At 34.9% G+C, this 16,655-nt stretch overlaps 1 protein-coding gene across 2 annotated transcripts in view; it reads right to left on the reverse strand.

The window, feature by feature from the left end:
• Positions 1-1,108: 1,108 nt before the first annotated feature.
• Positions 1,109-16,655, reverse strand: part of LOC148948476 (uncharacterized) — a 33,489-nt gene continuing 17,942 nt past the window's right edge. For both annotated transcript variants that reach the window (XM_089094406.1, XM_089094405.1), the window contains 2 exons: positions 11,893-11,985; positions 1,109-4,799 (listed from right to left, as the gene is read on the reverse strand). In XM_089094406.1, the coding sequence (XP_088950532.1) occupies positions 4,168-4,799; positions 11,893-11,985 (725 nt within the window). In that variant the 3' untranslated portion in view covers positions 1,109-4,167. The remainder of the gene's footprint in view (positions 4,800-11,892; positions 11,986-16,655) is intronic.

The following is a 16,655-nucleotide window of genomic DNA, read 5'->3' on the forward strand; positions in this document are numbered from 1 at the left end:
CATCTATAAAAATAGAAGAAATTAACATTTGTACACCAAAATCCTTTATATTAACCGTAGACAAGACCAGTACCATTTATGGATAAGTTTTAATGAACCCCCTCCCCCTTCCTTAATTTTTCTTCAGCTTGATTAATGATATCCAGTTTTTTTTTAATTTGATCTTGTGCTTTAAATTAAATACTGATAATCTGGTATATTTTTGCTAAAAAAATACCTCTTTTAAAAGTTTTAGACACAAAATTTGTCTCTGATCTTATTTGTTGACAATAAAAGTTTTGTAATCAGTGATGGTACTGAGTACTACTAAAAATAAATAGGGACTGGATATGATTAATAGACCCTTTCAGAGATTTCAATTTGTCATGTAATTGAATTTCTAATCCAAAAATAAGCAGAAAAGGATGAATTTAATTCAAAATTTAATACAGAAAAGTTTAAAACTATGCAAAAGATCATGGACGCTAAATAAAAAATAAAGAAATAAAATGTATAATTTTTTTTATTTTCACTAGAATATTCGTTTTGACTATAACATTGCCTACGTCTTGAAAAGTTGGGCTAAAATGAGAGTTCGTGGAATAGGTTTTTATTCATTCTAGCAACTTGGGGCTTGTAAAATTGAGAAATTTATACCTTATAGGTAGGTTTATAGGGTAGTAAGGTAAATTGAAACGAATTGTTTCCAGCGTCAGAATTTTTTTATTTAAAATGACAGTTATCTCTTTTCTTGTACATTTTCCTTTCTTGGAACTAACCATAAAACTTGAAACTAATTTTAAGGCCTATTCACACAAGACATTATACCAAGTTTCCGTTAATACTTGTTGTTGAGTTCAGTTTAATCCAAAACTGATAGCAACAGAGGGTTAACCAACATTCAGAATTGACTTTGGCCGATACCCAAGCTCAGCTGGTTTAGACTTGGTTAATGTTGGCCAATCAGAAGTTTCTCCTAAAAGTTTTGATTGGCTATCATATACAAAATTGCTGTGAAAATTTTCTAAATTATAGTTGGTTTCATTATATAAGTTACGTAAAATCCTATTGTGAATGGGACCTTGCGTAAAGCTATAAGCTGTCTGGTGTAAAAGAAATCGGAAAACTTCGCAAGTCAGTTTATTCAATATTTAAATAAAATTCAATTCTACAAGACTGAATTCAGTTATGTCTAAACAACTGCACTAAAATCCTAATTCTATTCGTACACTATCGTATCTTTCAGTGCTAAAAGCGACATATATACGTGGTATTCAAAAACCAAAGAAATTACCAACACAGACTTAGATCCGTAGTAAGACCCTTCTAGTATTTGCTTTAACGGTTTCCAAACTAGTTCCATTATACATTTAGTCCTTACATTAAAGTTCAAGAAAATAAATATTTTTACTAGCCCTATTTTTGATTTCTCTCTTAAGTCTCGGTTAACCTATTTTACTTGAAACTCGCTTGAGCGTAAGGATACTACCGTCATATCGCTAACTGAACTTCTCTGATCTTGGGCCAGGATTTAAATTTTTGCACAAGTGAGCTTTTTGCGACAGTATAAATATGTAACATACAATCTTTAGATACAAAATTACCGATCAAACAATTTAGATACTGAGCACATAATACTGATTAATTAAGGAAGGTCTGTCAGTTTTCTAACTCTGTTTGAATATCGTAATCCCAATGTGTTTTTTTTAATTATTTTTTTTATTAGAAAGCATAGTATGTATCATCAGAATCACTGAGGCTCGGTTTTGTTGTAATGGCTGAGATCATATTCCTCTCCAGTTATATTTGGCAAATCAATTTAAAAAAAACCAATACAAATAGAGTTTTTGTCGTATCTGGCTTGATTAGTATCTGGCTTGATTAGTATCTGGCTTGATTAGTAAAAAAAGGACAAAAAGGAGCAATTATATGAAGTTGTAGTTTTTTCCCTGTACTCTTTTCAAGGCAAGTTGGCTAATACCTATTTTTAGGTAAGGCAACGTTCCTTCCTCTTCATTTCAACAATAGAACATAATTTACTGAATTTAACTGAATTCAACCCAAATCTCTTGTTGCAAGGTATTCACCAATCTAGGGGGGAGGGGTATGTTCCCCTTATTACCCCACTACAATCTAACAATATTGTGGTTGATATAAAATGCAATGACGATTCTCTACCTACCTAAAGACTTGTTAAAATATTAGGTCAAATTAAATTAAGAAGTGAAATTAATCAGTTTCACACAACTCCGGAAAAATTAAGCCAGCTTTACCTCTCACAGAGACTATCTGTCTTGGCTTTACTACAATTAGTATCGTTTCTCAAGTCTTTCAAGACTTCCACCAAGTTGATCCAATTCAAAATCAACGAATTTGATCAACTTAGTGGAAGTGATGAAAGACTTGATAGTCATTGCTATTTAGAGTAAAGGCAAGACAGATAGTCTCTGTGAGAGGTAAAGCTGGCTTACTTTTTTCTGAGTTGTATAAAAATGATAATCAATGGATATGCTAATATATATTCAATGTTTTTTTGTTAATGAAGTAGCCGATCTTAGGAACATCATTTCTACTCAACAGAAGAGGGATAGGGTCTCTACTTGCATGTTTGGTGAAACTTAGTTTTTTAGTAAACATATCAAAATTGGACAGCCATATAAAACTATGAACAAGCTATTTTATATAAGCTTATATCGAGCATCAAAATTTTTTACAATCGCTTTTAATTGAATGCACAGGAAAAGATCCCTCTGGAGGGGAGGGGGTTGTAGCACCCATGGATGCGGCACTTTAACTCTTCAAGTGTTTGCAACCGTTTAGATCACTGAATTTTGAAATGACCCACAACATATTATCCAGACTAATTTCATTTTAATATTCAGTTATACTTGTAAATCTGACATGTGTACATTTTCTGTGAATTTAGCCTATATCCTTGTTGCTTCGTTAACTTCTGTTAAAAACTTCGCAGAGTAGCATAACTATGAAAATATATATAGGTTGCTTTTCTTATTTCTGTATTCATATTTGATACTGTATCTGAACACTCTACTGTATTCTGGAACTTAGCAACTAAACAGCGAATAACACAAAAGCTTTGGAATAAATAGTAAATCACAGTCTTTCTCGTTCGCCCCATCGAAAATTCTCTTTAATCAAATAGCACTTTTCTTTTGGACATTCAGGAAGAATAATTTGCAAAGTATGGTGGGATTTGAGCTTAAAAAGGAGTTCCCCTTTGAAAAATGTTTTTTTTTCAAGTTCTGAACAGTGAAAAAACCCCAATAAATACTAAAATATAGGACTAAAATATTAAAAAGAATATATTCAATTTTAACTTTGCATTATATTTCTGTAATTTAGCGTATACGTGGCTTTTTTTAACGAGTTGCATGTCTTGTATGCAGCAGTAACCAGATATAGTTAGGGAAAGTAGCGTAGGTGTATGGCCGTAATCTTTGGGGCTATGGGGAGGGGGGGTAAGATGACTATTTGCAATGTATAGGGTGTTAAAGGCACAATCCAACCATTCTTTTAGAGGAAGGTGAATACACATCCTTCAAAGGCTGAAAACAGAAATCAGATATTTGACAAAAATTTAACTGTAATCCGCAACAAAATGGATCAAGTTTGGGCTATTTTTAACCAATGGTACACTCTAGCGCGTCATTCTTAGGGCTTTGATTTTCGATAAAAGAAAAGGGTTCAGTTCAAGAAAAAATGCCTATGTTTTCGTACAAAAAAGAACGAAGTTACACTACGGTTTGTAAGAAAAAAACATTCTGACCTCACAGCACAAAATGCAAACTTGAGTTGTTTTTGCCCTATTTTGCATCACCGTAATTACTTCAAATCACTAAAAAATTGCAGTAAAGAAATGATTTAAAGTTTTGCATCAGGGATCTATATAATATATACTAGTATTAGCATAGTTATGAACAAAGTTAACAAACCCATCAGTTAAATTTCCCTTTATCGAAATATAGTTTTTAAAGATATCTGGTTACTTAAAAATCATATTTCAAAGAAACTCCTTAATTACCTAAGAGAAAAGAAATTTTTTCAGGTCAATAAAACTAAGGGATCTACAATGGAAGTAACCTATAATATGAGCCATACTGCATCACTATTTTTCCTTAAACGTCGTTTTGACATTACAGCACCAACAAAAAGAAAGCGATTAATTAGTTAAACTCCATCTTTTTTACCCCAAAAACGATCAAATCGACTCCTTGCTTTTTCAAGGACGTCTGATGCAAGAGATTTTCCAGATGATGGGGAAACTAAGGGAGCAGCGATAGCATCTTTCGGAGAATTTGGGGCCTCTAGAACTTTATAAGGGTTGAATGCTGTTGGCTGATACAGCACATCTGATGGGACGCCTTCTGCTTCCAATACTCGGTACTGCTGTGTTGGCTCTATCACTTTTGTCCCACCAATTTTTTCAGTTGCGGGAGGAATTACAGGTTTGGGTGTGTCAAAGAGGAAACTAGGATCTTCTAGGCAGCGAAGAGTTGAACCTGGCAAAGGCCTTGAGATAGGTTGAACACGGATCGGTTCAACCTTCCCGACTGGTATATCATGCTTGTCCGAAAACTTTTTAGCTTCTGGACTTTTGAGGGGGCTAGGTTCAAATCTTGAAACTTCTGTGGGGCTGTTAAATTTATGGCCATTTATAGAGGCTTCAGCGTTAGCGTTTACGTCTTTAATTTTCATCGGAGAGACTACTGAGCTAGGTTTTGAGTGTATCTCTATGGGGTGTTTTATTGGAGGCCCAGCTGGAGGGATCATTTCTTCGAGAGGCTTCTTAAAACGAACACCTAGAATCAAATAATTTTATTAGCATGATTATCGTTTCAATAGTTTTATTCTTAAATTGATGCTATTATTATTATTATTATTATTTTTTTCTATTTTGTTTTTTGCTTATAATGCTACTTTCACGTTTGTAGACACACACACGAAACGTATATTTGAAACTTTTGTCTTCATCGTGTATTTTGTTTTGTCGAATTAATCAAAGAGGTAACTTACGAGAGTAGAAACTAGAGCCAATGACAAAAATAAATAATAATAATAATAATAAAAAAGGTTCTGACGTCATCTAGTGCTTGACGTTTCTTGGCTTTTTTTTCAAGCTTCGTAATTTTTTTTTTTCTTCAGAAAATGACACCAGACACTTATTACTAGACTAATTTTGCCTTATTATTATACTGAAAAAATGCCAAGAAACGTCGAATGCTATATGGTGTCGGTGATTTTATTTTTTTTTTTTTCCATATTAGTGCCAGTTTTCAATCTTGTTGACCGTACTCTGATATTAATGTCAAATTTTGCACCTAATGCTCCAAATTTGGAAGCGTAAGAATGCATTTTCTAGCAAACCTTTGGACATTAGATTAAATTTGTTTATATTTTCAGCTAATGTCTAAACGTGAACTAGAGATCCCTATTTAAATACACCAAAAGTGAAATGAGAATTTTTATTGAGTTGATGCTTGAAATAACTAAAATGTACGAGAGATTTAGGTACATATTGCATCTTAAAAAAAAAGTAATCCTGTAGTGGTATAATGAAACCCTTTTTTTCAGAATTCTAACCAGATATCTGGGAACTGAATATTCCTGCATTTTTGTTTCAACAAGAAAGAATCCAGAGCCCTAAATATCCCCCACTCTTATTTTCTAAGGAAACCTTTAAACCCAATGATGTACAGATTTGAGTATGCCTTTACAAGATTATGTAAAAACTTGAAGAAGTAAACTCTAAAAGACGTAGAAATGTATGAGTAGACGTTTGTCCACGATTATTCATTGCTATGTCACCCATCGTTATCTGAAACAAAAAAGCAATGTTTGCTGACCAATCTTATTTTTAAATAAAAGTATAAAATTCTTCGCAAATCGTCAAAAATTAGTGACCAAGAAGATTATTACCAAAGCTATTGGAAACCGTATCTTTATCCTCAATTCTAGGCTTGGCTTGATTGCCTAGAGTCAAGCTTGGTTGCCTTGCTTTCGAATAATTTAGGATATCGTAACTTTGAAGAATAATCTTGATAGAATTGGCTTCCTGGACGAGGAACGGCAGGAATAAATAATACTATCACTTCTAACTTATCGTACCATATGGGATGGATACGCTGTCCAACACCCCTCATTGACCTCACTCTGCCCGAGGCTTTTTTTTTGCCTCTTTGTTGTTTCTGTTTGGCCGCCTCACAAAATTAATCCTCAAAGATTTAGTTGTCTTGCATTTCGTAAACTGAGGTAAATCTATGGCCCCCTCCCCAGTGGAAGTTACGCTAATAGTTACTCAAATATAAGTACCACAACTGATCACACTGTATGTGGTGGATACTTTGGCCAACACCCCTCATTGACCTTACTGCCCGAGGCTTCTTTTTTTGCCTCTATTTGTAGCTTCTGTTTGGCCGCCTCTCAAAATTAATCCTCAAAGATTAGTCGTCTCGCATTTCATAAGCAAAGGGAAATCTATGGCCCCCTGCCCCAAGTGAAAGTTACAGTAATAATTACTCAAATGTAGGTACCACGTGGGCCTTGGCGTTAACCTGATCATTTAAAGCATAGCACCACATAGCTCACGAGCCAACTTGAACCAGCTTAGCAGCTAAGTGACTGCGTGTTAAAATGAAGCTGCTCACAATCTTTTATGCTGTAATTCTATTTATCTTAGAGCATTCAAGATCCTTCTAAAATAATGCTTCATGAATTTTACTACAGTTAGTCTGTTTCTTACAGCACGTCAAATCCTGGTGCAAGAAAGAGTTTAAAAAGACAACATTTGCGTTTTTGTGTTTGGAACGTTAATGCTGCTTTTGTTTGAATATTAGTATAACCAGATTACATTTCGCTTATATAAAGGAAAATTAAACATTTTTTTTTAATATGAAACAGTTTGGGTTAGATTTATTTACTCAATGAATATGGGCGTACGAGCTAGGCTTTGCTTTCTAGAAAACTGTTTTTTTTTTTTTTTTTTTTTTTTTATTAAACTATTTCAGTAGGAAACTAGCAGTACATACAAATGTTAAGCTATTTCAGAAACATCCCATTATGATATTATTGGTGTGGTAAAACTACATTTAATTCGTATTTTAGATGATTGTCTATGGTAGAATTTAGCTGTGAATATGCTAATACAGAGCAAGGTCTTGAAAGTAAGATTTTACGGCAATACAATCTTACTGTTTGAGAGACAAGTTATTTTTACGGTATGAAGGAAAAGGGAGAAAGAGAGGAAAAGATATGGGGATAAAAACGTAAGGCAAATTTGTAAATGTCATCTTCATCTAAATTTTGTTTGATCGCATCTTCGGCTTGAAAACCTCTGCTTATTCCAGAAAACGCATTTTCAGTGAAAACGTCCTGTATGTAAGAAATGTTGGTAGCGTATTTAATGCTACCTGAAATGACCTGTTCGTTGGAATATAACAAAGTTGCCAAGATCTGCTGTATTATTTAAAGAGAAATTCAGTAGGACTAGGCTCTCTACTTCAAAACGTTTTAAAAAAATTTCAAAGAGGACCCATCACCATTAAAACAGTGTCCAACTTGTTTTTTTTAGTCTTAGACGCTATGGGAAAATGTGCGTCCTTCCTTAGGAAAAACTGAAATATCAAGACTAGAGTAGAGCTCTATGAAATTTCGAGGCTTAGAAAATATATCCTTACCTTGGATAATGAGTTTAGAGCTCAAGGATCATTTTGAGCGTTAGACATATCACGACAAAAAGGAGTTAAGCAAGATTTTGACATTTAAAAGAGAGAGAGAGAAAAAACGAAACAGTCAAATGTGTACGAAAAGAAACATTTACATTTCTCTAGGGAGGCGAGGGAGGTCTTTCCACTTTCATCGATGTGCCAATAGCACGAGCAGGTTAATGTCTTGGTCAACGAACCACATGTTTTAGTTACAAATAATGATGAACGAAGTAAATTATTTCCTAACAAAAATTGCACAGTAGAAACAAAGTATGCATATAGGATTCGAAAAGCATAAGTTTTATTTATAAAACAGGCAACATATAAAACAAACTACAAAGGAAACCACAAAAAGCAACAAAACAACAGAATAGCGAACAAAGGTAAGTAAAAGTCAAACCTAAAAGAGCAAAGCTTCAAACTGTTAATATTACTAAGTAAAGCGTTTAAGTACCAGTAATTACACAATTTGGTGTCACATTTATAATAAAAAAAAGAGAAAATAGAATAGCTTATAAAGTAAAATTATTATCTTTTAAATAATTCCCAATATAATGACAAAATCGTAAAACAACTTTAGATGCACATGAGTTTCTCACTTGAAAATGATCGAACTTGCATATTAAGATTATTGAATAGCATCACAATCAGATTTTCAATAGGTTGATGGACATTGTCATTTTCCCCAAGGTATTATTTGCTTAAACACAATGGCTTATATGCCAGGTCTCTTTCAGACCTTGCATATAAGCCATTATATGCAAGGTCTCAATGGCTTCTATAGCAAGGTCTCTTTCACTATAATTTTCAATCCTTACATGTATTTAGTTTTTTTTTAATTTAGACTATTTCTGAAATTTTCTTTCGACATCAATAGGAAATTCCGAGACCCAGATCTATTCTTGTCTTACCCTTGTAAAGTACGTAGGGGAGAATGTGTTGTGAGGATGCTTTTGGCCAATAATCTCTTGAAGTCTGGAGATTTTCTTCACAATTTGCAATGCCGCCCACATAATAACTAGTTCATTTTTGTGCTTTTTTTTTTTAGTTCACGCCCTTCTCTCAAAATAAGTTTCTAATTGTTTGCATATCCTGTTCTCACTACTAAAAAATCTTCCCGTTTAAGTAAATATCTTGGAAAGGCCACTATTTATACATTGTATGATTTATAATAGAATATTCTGACCCCAAACACCCCTTTCAATACGAAAGACCTTCTGGGCACGGCTCACTTCCAACGCAACAGAAGTTACATGACTAGGCAAGCAAAAAGCAGAAATGATGGATGTTAGAAGATTGTGAAAGACAGAACCTTGATTATTTGTAGTTTTTTTTCTTACAGTAATATTTTTCCATCATCAAACTAAACTGTTCAGTTTTACCATCCTATGAGAGATGGGCGACATGCAATACCATCTTTCTTACTTCACCCACTTTAGATTAGTCACAGCTGAACTAGGAATTTAGACCAAGATTTTACGGAACGACTAAATAGGATGTCACTGGGAAAAAAATTCCTTAAAAAATATACCATTGGTTATTTTTCTAGATGTCTAAATAACTTGATCACACACGTAGAACAAATAATTGAACTATTAACAGCAATCAAATTGATCGTCGATCTCTTTATTTTTTCATGCTTCATAGAAAAAAAAGCCCCCCTAATGTTATCCATTTTGGAGGTAGATCTTATGATTTTTTATGTTAAGGCTTTAAAACTTTGGAAGTGGGTTTTTGTTACTGGGCTATCAAATTTCAACTATAAAAGGAAGTAAGAATTAACAAAGGAACTATACGGCTATAAAACAAGGAACTATAGAACAAGGAGCACTAGCTTGATACGCCGACATATAACCAAATGAGAAACAAACCTTTTTTTTCTAGCTAGCCAAGAAAAAAAAATTACGAAATTTTTTGGAAAAAAATTCAGCCAGTGTTTCCTCGGTGCGACAAGAAAAACATCTCTTGGAAAAGAATGTAAAGAAGATAATTTATCTTTCATTAATACGTTTCATACTTTCAGCTTAACAATTTATTTCTATATTAATTTTTTTGTTCTTAAATTGTTGTTTTTTCAACCTTTATTTAAGGTTCAATGGAACTTAGGGCATGTTGTTTTTCTTTTTGTTTTCTCTTTTGTCAAGATGCTTTTGCATTTTCCCTTGAAAAAAATTCTTTTCCCCCTTTTCACTAGTGGTTGGCTTTGGGTTGCTGCAATAATTGATTTTGTTTTTCTTCACTGGCAAAAAAAGGACGAACTCATTTTTTTTATTCAATTTGGATTTTATATTTTTAGGATGGCTAAACTAAGCAATGGCTAAAATCCTTTTCGGATTTTATTGTTTAAAGTCTGTTTTTTTTTGCTCCACCCCTTTGTTTAAGTTTTTACCGGTTTTAACTGTATTTTCATTTGTAAGTTCTGTGAATAGAAAGACAGTTTGATCTACGAAATTATTTATGGCTAAACTACGGTAAAAAACCTAAGCATAGGGGAATCATTGGCAGTAGAAAAGTTGTAAGTAAGCGCAAGTTGGAATAACTATATAGGAATGTGTTTTAGTTTGATAAAGCTAATAGCTAATAGGTTAATATACTAAAGACGAAGCAGATAACAAGCATGCCAGAATCATTGAAAATAAGGTATGCTTAAATGGAAGCTATAAGCACATAGTAGCAACATTCAAGGGAAAGGAATACAGACAAAAATAGCGTCATTCCTAGGATTGGTGACACCTGATACTCAACTAGCCTCCCCCCGGAAAGCGTTATATGAACTAGAAAATAACTAGCTCAGTCGCCTTAAAAAAATCTCGTTGCTGGTACCTTTTAGCATCAACGACCGGGGACGCTTACCCCCTCCCTTTTTTACGACCCAGAAGATTTTTTCTGTTCCTTATTCTTGTTGAAGGTTCGTTTCCTATTTTTCCTACTTTTTTTTTTTGGAAAGAAGTAATATGTCAGAATAGCCCTCTAATATTTTCGTTTTTGATTATTTTTTTTTTGCATCGAAAGGAGCTAAAAATATCTCAGTGAATATAACGTATCAGAGATTCTTTTTTTTCTTGCAACAAGATTTTCTTGTTATTTCTTTTATTCTTTATAACCTCTTCTCTGAATTAAAGTGATATTTAAGTCTATGGTATTCGTAAGAATTTTTTTTTTGTCTTATGCGATAGAGACTTGGATTTTTGATTAGAAAAAAAAGCTGGATGGCTTTATTTTAGTGTCTGGGGAAAGTTCAGAATAGCTTTGCGCTTGCTCAAAAAGTTGTTGTGATACGTAAATGGCATTTTCATAAATGGATCCACAACTAAAGCTTGGGGCCAGGAAGGTGTTTTCGTGTTTGTATCTTAACCCTTTTTCTAGTTGTTGTACCTGGAGAAATCTGGGAAAGCAAGTCATACAAGACCTGGTATATCGACTATCAAAAGCCCCGTATAGTATCTCTACAACTTTCCAATTTCCAAATAGTTGCTCTTCTACACTTTTACCTCGTCTTTTTTTAATAGTGTAGACTGAATCCAGGACACAATAGAGAATCGGAATGAACTTTTTTTCACACGTGCCAATGTAAATTATAGTAGAGCATTAAAAAATTTCAGCAACAAGTTCACACCTAAAGGGGGGGGGGGGTATTTAATTCTTTTGCGTGAAGTAGTGGAATGTGTTAACACGGACTGTAAGAAAAACTTCCCACATGTACTAAAACAAATGTCGACTTAACGAAGTTTCTAAAATATAAACGCTCTCCTTTCCCTCATAACACATGTCTGACTGTAAGTTTGGCTATGAAGGATAGTGAAACCGCGGAAGTATGCTTAGAGGGGGGGGGGTAAATGAAGGCATTAACTAATTCATATGCAGGTATCCGTAAATATGACGGGTATCACACTAATCTTTAGTATTAGACTTATTATAGAATGAATCCCATGCGACGATGGTTATACATTATTTACCTATATCTTATTACTAATTATAAAATAAATCTAGACTACTCGTTTATACACAAACATGGGCATATTACTCTCCATTGTGGATTCCTGCTACATTTTAGATACATTTTCAGCTACAGTTAACAAAAAAAAGAAGTTAATTTTATATCACGAAAAGGGTCTAAATCACAGTAAGTCTCACTCAGTGATCTGATCATTTTCTGAGTAATAGCCAAGGGAGTCTTGTGAAGTCATACCTGCAGACGGAGCTGAAGAATTCGCTGGCTTGCCAAGAGGACGGACATTCATTGTGACGCGCAACTCGCCAAGGCAGCGAGGCCCTTCAGAATCTAGAATTAAAATTTCTATGAGATAAAGTATTACTTAATGGTAAGCTTATCTCGTCAGTGAACAGCGAAAATCTAGCATCTATATTTTATTCAAATTGTTCAGGATAATGGACAAAATTTACGACACTGTGCGTAAGTATTCAAGATTCGATTTTTCAACGGACAAATAACTTTCACCCTCTGATGCTCATTAAATTAATTTTAGTCCCACTGCAATTGTCTCAAAGCTGGCTTGTACCTACTTACTTGTTCTTGAATCAGGACGCAAGCTGGGCAGTAGCTCTCCCTGGTTCAAGGACGCTGCAGACAGTTGATGTTCACTTTGCTTAGCTATGGGCCTGTAGGCTGACTATTTCCTGCCAGTCAAGATCTCAACGGAAGCCATTGTCTCGTCAGTGCTCATCCTTGTCTTGATTTGTCTGCCCCAATGCTTCTTCCATCCTGAAAGTGGTTTGCAGCGTAGTGTCTTTTTCGCTAGCATTTTGCGTGGTCTTCTACACATGTAGCCAAACCAGAGCAAGCGATAGATTTGCAGTGTAGTTCCTGCCTCCGGTTTCATGTCAAACCTCCATGCCTGAACACAGGGGAATAGGGGGGAGGGGATTCGCTCTTTGTTTATCAATGTTTTTCTCCCCATCGAGAAATTCGAAAAGAAGGTAGTCCACGTTGTTGTGACCACCTCTCCTACAAAAAAGTAGTTTTCTGATCCCCTGCTCAAGCATAATCTTAACTTAACTCCCATCCAGCCCGGTTTGGCCGATTTGAGGCTTCTGTTCAAATCGCATCAAAACAGTATTTTCGGTATGCCTCCGTGTTTGTCGTAGTCCTGGGAAGGGGTGATTAGAAACGTTTTCCCGCCAGCGCTTGGGAGGTAGTTCTCTTGGGCGAGAGGCATTAGTTCTTTCTTCAAAGACTATTTTGGGCAGCTGGACAGGAACATATAATGAATGTGTTCTAACCATCGAAGCTGTTGGAGTTGGATTGTCTGCATGATAATTTAAGGGTAATTCAAGGAGGACAGTAACCGTTCTTTTGATATTCGATCAAGATAAGTGATGCCAGTGAGCTTTCGAAGCGATTTAGTTTCGAATGCCGCCAGTTGGTGCTTGTCATCAGTCTTTAGAATCCATGTTTCCACTTCATACATTTTAACTGGAACCACTAAGGCACCAAAAATTCGTATATTCAGTTTCAAGCCCAGGTATTTATAGAACGCAGTGATTTGATTCATACGGAGGCAAGAGCTATGCGTCGTTTGATGTCTTTTAAGCAGTCATTTGGGGATGTCAGCACACTTACTAGGTAAACAAACTGGTCGAGCCATTCAGTTTCCTTGCCCTAAACAGTGACTGTGGTGAGGGGGAGGGGCAGTCCCTGCGGGCCGTGACATTCTCATCGCCTTGGTCTTGCTTGCGTTTATCCTAATTCCGAAGGAACTAGCTGCATTGTCGATTGTGTTTCCACTGGCTTGGAGATCCTCTATTTTTCCATTCAGACGATTACTGTTGTGAGAAAGCTATCATAACCTGACTAAATTGTAAAAAATAGCAAAGCTTTACTATCACTTTTGGGTAATGGTAAAAGTAACGAAGCATTATTTTTCTTTGTGTAAGAAAAACAAACCTAACATTGTGAAATCAGACTTGAATAAGAATACCCTTGATTCAACAAGGTCCATAAAATGCAAATAAACCGGACCGTTTCAAAATCAGAGTTTAGTGGCTAGAATATTACGCGACAATAATCACATGACAAGATATAGAAAAAAAACAGTATTTTGAAAAGGGAAAGCGGAAACCGACATTTTGAACAAAGAATTATTATTAGCCTTATTGCAAAAAAAGAGGAATTGCATCAAAACTGGTCTCTCGCCAATAGAAGAAAAGTTTGACAAAGTAAGACAAAGCTTAAAATAATGGTTCAGAGAGAGAGATGGGATAGTCTTTTTTGGAACTAACAACGAGTAAGTGCCTTCCTTGTAATTAAGATTGGCTACCACCGTCGGTCTGAACTCCCCTTTGAAAAAAAAATTAAGATAAGAAGTAAAGTTCTAAAGATTTCTGTCACCTGGATAAACCAGGCTAAGTAATAAATTTAATAAGTATACAGGAGACATAAGAATAAAAACTAGTGTTGAAGGCAAAGCACGACATTTTATTATAATTTAGTGATTTGTGATATCTTGGATTAGAAAGACTTGGGGCCCTAGGTGGACATACAGAAAATACAGCATTTTCTAAGGATTGGAAGACAAATAAAATTAGTTCGTCTTAGAAACTTGAACGTGGGAACAACCTAAGGTTTAACTACAACATAAACTCCTTGACCTTAAAGAATAAATTAAAGAGCCCTTTTTGCCTCTTTCTTCCAGCTTAGTACCCTTTGGGATTTACCTAGCATCTATTAAAATCTCACATATAAGAAGATTGGAACTATAGGACAATACAATACTCACCCCTTAGTGATTTCTCTTACGTTATACGAAAGAGGGAGTCGGTTTCTCCTTTTAACCACTTTAGCATTTCAACACGCGCTAATCATTTATAGAGGCAGCCCTAATGTTTAAACTGAATGGATAGGGAATAAAGGAGACATTAAATTGCTACATTATGATTTCTAATCTCTTCCGTCCAAAGATGCTATTTTTTCTAGAAAGTTGTAGATTATCAAATTTCCAAAGAACACCGATCTCCTTTTCAGAATATAAGCCCGAAGCTTGGTTTAACTTACACGACCATTGAGATTTGATAAAAAGGTTTTTCCTAGGAACAATAATTTGACACAAAGAACTTTAATTACACAAGTACCCAAGTCAGTCTGATTATTTAAGTGTAGTCATTTCAATTAGAAACATTAGATAGCCTAGAATTAAGTAAACCCTTTTTTCCGGTAAACATTCGTGGATTGAACAAGCACACTCAAAGAATATTAGACAACAGACCATGAAGAGATTGAGAAATATTAATATTATAATTAGAGTTAGAATAACGTCCTTTTATATCTTTTTATAATAAATATCAGTTGGCACTGAATTTTGAGTACCGATCCTTTCCCAAAGCCTAAGTCATAACACGCTACCACATTTTTAGCCCTGATAGTAGGGGCAGCCTTACACTGTCATCAGCATATGCAAGCAGGGACAATTGCCGTGTTTTTAGGGACAAGTGTGACCACATAGGAATAGGAATAGGCATAGAAGAATGTGTAAGAGAAGACATCGTTGGAAAACCAATTTAGAGGACGAAAACTCTCCATTAAGTCCTTCACTAGTCCGCACCATGGTTCTTGCCTTCTCGTACATACTCCTTATAATATCGATAATATTAACGAGAATTGCGTAGTGAGCCAAGATATACCAGAGACTATCTCGCCAGATCAGGCCAAAGGCTTGTTTGAAGTCGATGAACAGTTGGTATAGCTCTTTAAAAATTTAGTCAAAATTAAAGTGCAAGGTTCTTGCTGTCCACTGGCGTTGTTAGGTTTTGGAGTTAAGGAGGTTCTGGCATCCAAGAGCCTGGAAAATATTCAGAGTTAAAGTGATACCGCATACTCATCCCTTCCTCTCTATGAGTCTCTTTGCGGAGCCCTTTTATGCAGCTGCGACACACTACCATAATACATTCTTAAGTGTCATAACATGGCACCTAAATGAAAATTAGATTCATAAACCCCTTACCCCCTTGAATATGTCCATGGTAACTTGATACTCTATCAGATATGTACATGACAAATTAATAAAGTTGTTGCAATATTAAACTCATTTTAGAGATAATTTTTCAAAATTGTAATATCTATGAAGAACATACATCTTCGATTGATTTTTGTTACATTTTGAGCCAGTTAGTACTTTTTTCGAATGAGTCCTAAAATGCTTTTCTTTATAAAAGGCTATTGTTAAAATTTTAGAGTCAATCGAAATTCAAATTCACATTTTTCCTTTTCTCAAGTTTGTAGAATTCATATGACAGCTGTAAAAATAACGCTGATAAACTAATTTTGTAACAGTGCATTGAATGCAAATTTGATTCAGTTTGCAGAGACATTTCTTTATGAGATTCTCCGAAATTTCTCTTCAGAAAAAAAAGACAAAGAAAAAGATGTACGAGCTTTATAAAGCTAAAGTAAAATCACCCCACATATGTGGGGTGATTTATGTGTAGGGTGAAAAGACATAATCCCACCGATAATTCCACCAAGTATCATCAAGATGGGTGAAATTTGCAAACGCCAAAAGGTTCAGGTTCGAAAGGGACAATAAATATGACAGTGTATGATTTATTGAAAGTAAAACTATGTTTAATAAATTATTCATGTTTGGCGTCAATAAAGATTGCTTTTTTACGACCTAGATTGGTTGTTGGCATCTCTGTCCCTCTTCGTTGCCCTGTGGCTGTCTCATAACCTCAGAGTCATTCGGGATAAAGCTGCGTGACTAGGAACGGGAGCTGGGGGTAGTCATCTGGTGAGAGTCATGTAAATGGGGCTTATATAATCGGGAAACACAAGATCAGAGAGCTGTTATTTACTAGGAATAATATTGATGGACTGATCACCAATATATCCTTTAAAATCTTTTTACTAAGAAGCACTTGTTAAATGCTAGACAGGGGTAATATTTTCAACCTAGCCACCTTTATTCCGTCCCAACATTACACGAATGCGATTGCTGA

Source organism: Artemia sp. Qi Xiang Cuo, chromosome 9 (assembly GCF_049724085.1).
Source record: "Artemia sp. Qi Xiang Cuo chromosome 9, ASM4972408v1, whole genome shotgun sequence".
Classification (NCBI taxonomy): domain Eukaryota; kingdom Metazoa; phylum Arthropoda; class Branchiopoda; order Anostraca; family Artemiidae; genus Artemia; species Artemia sp. Qi Xiang Cuo.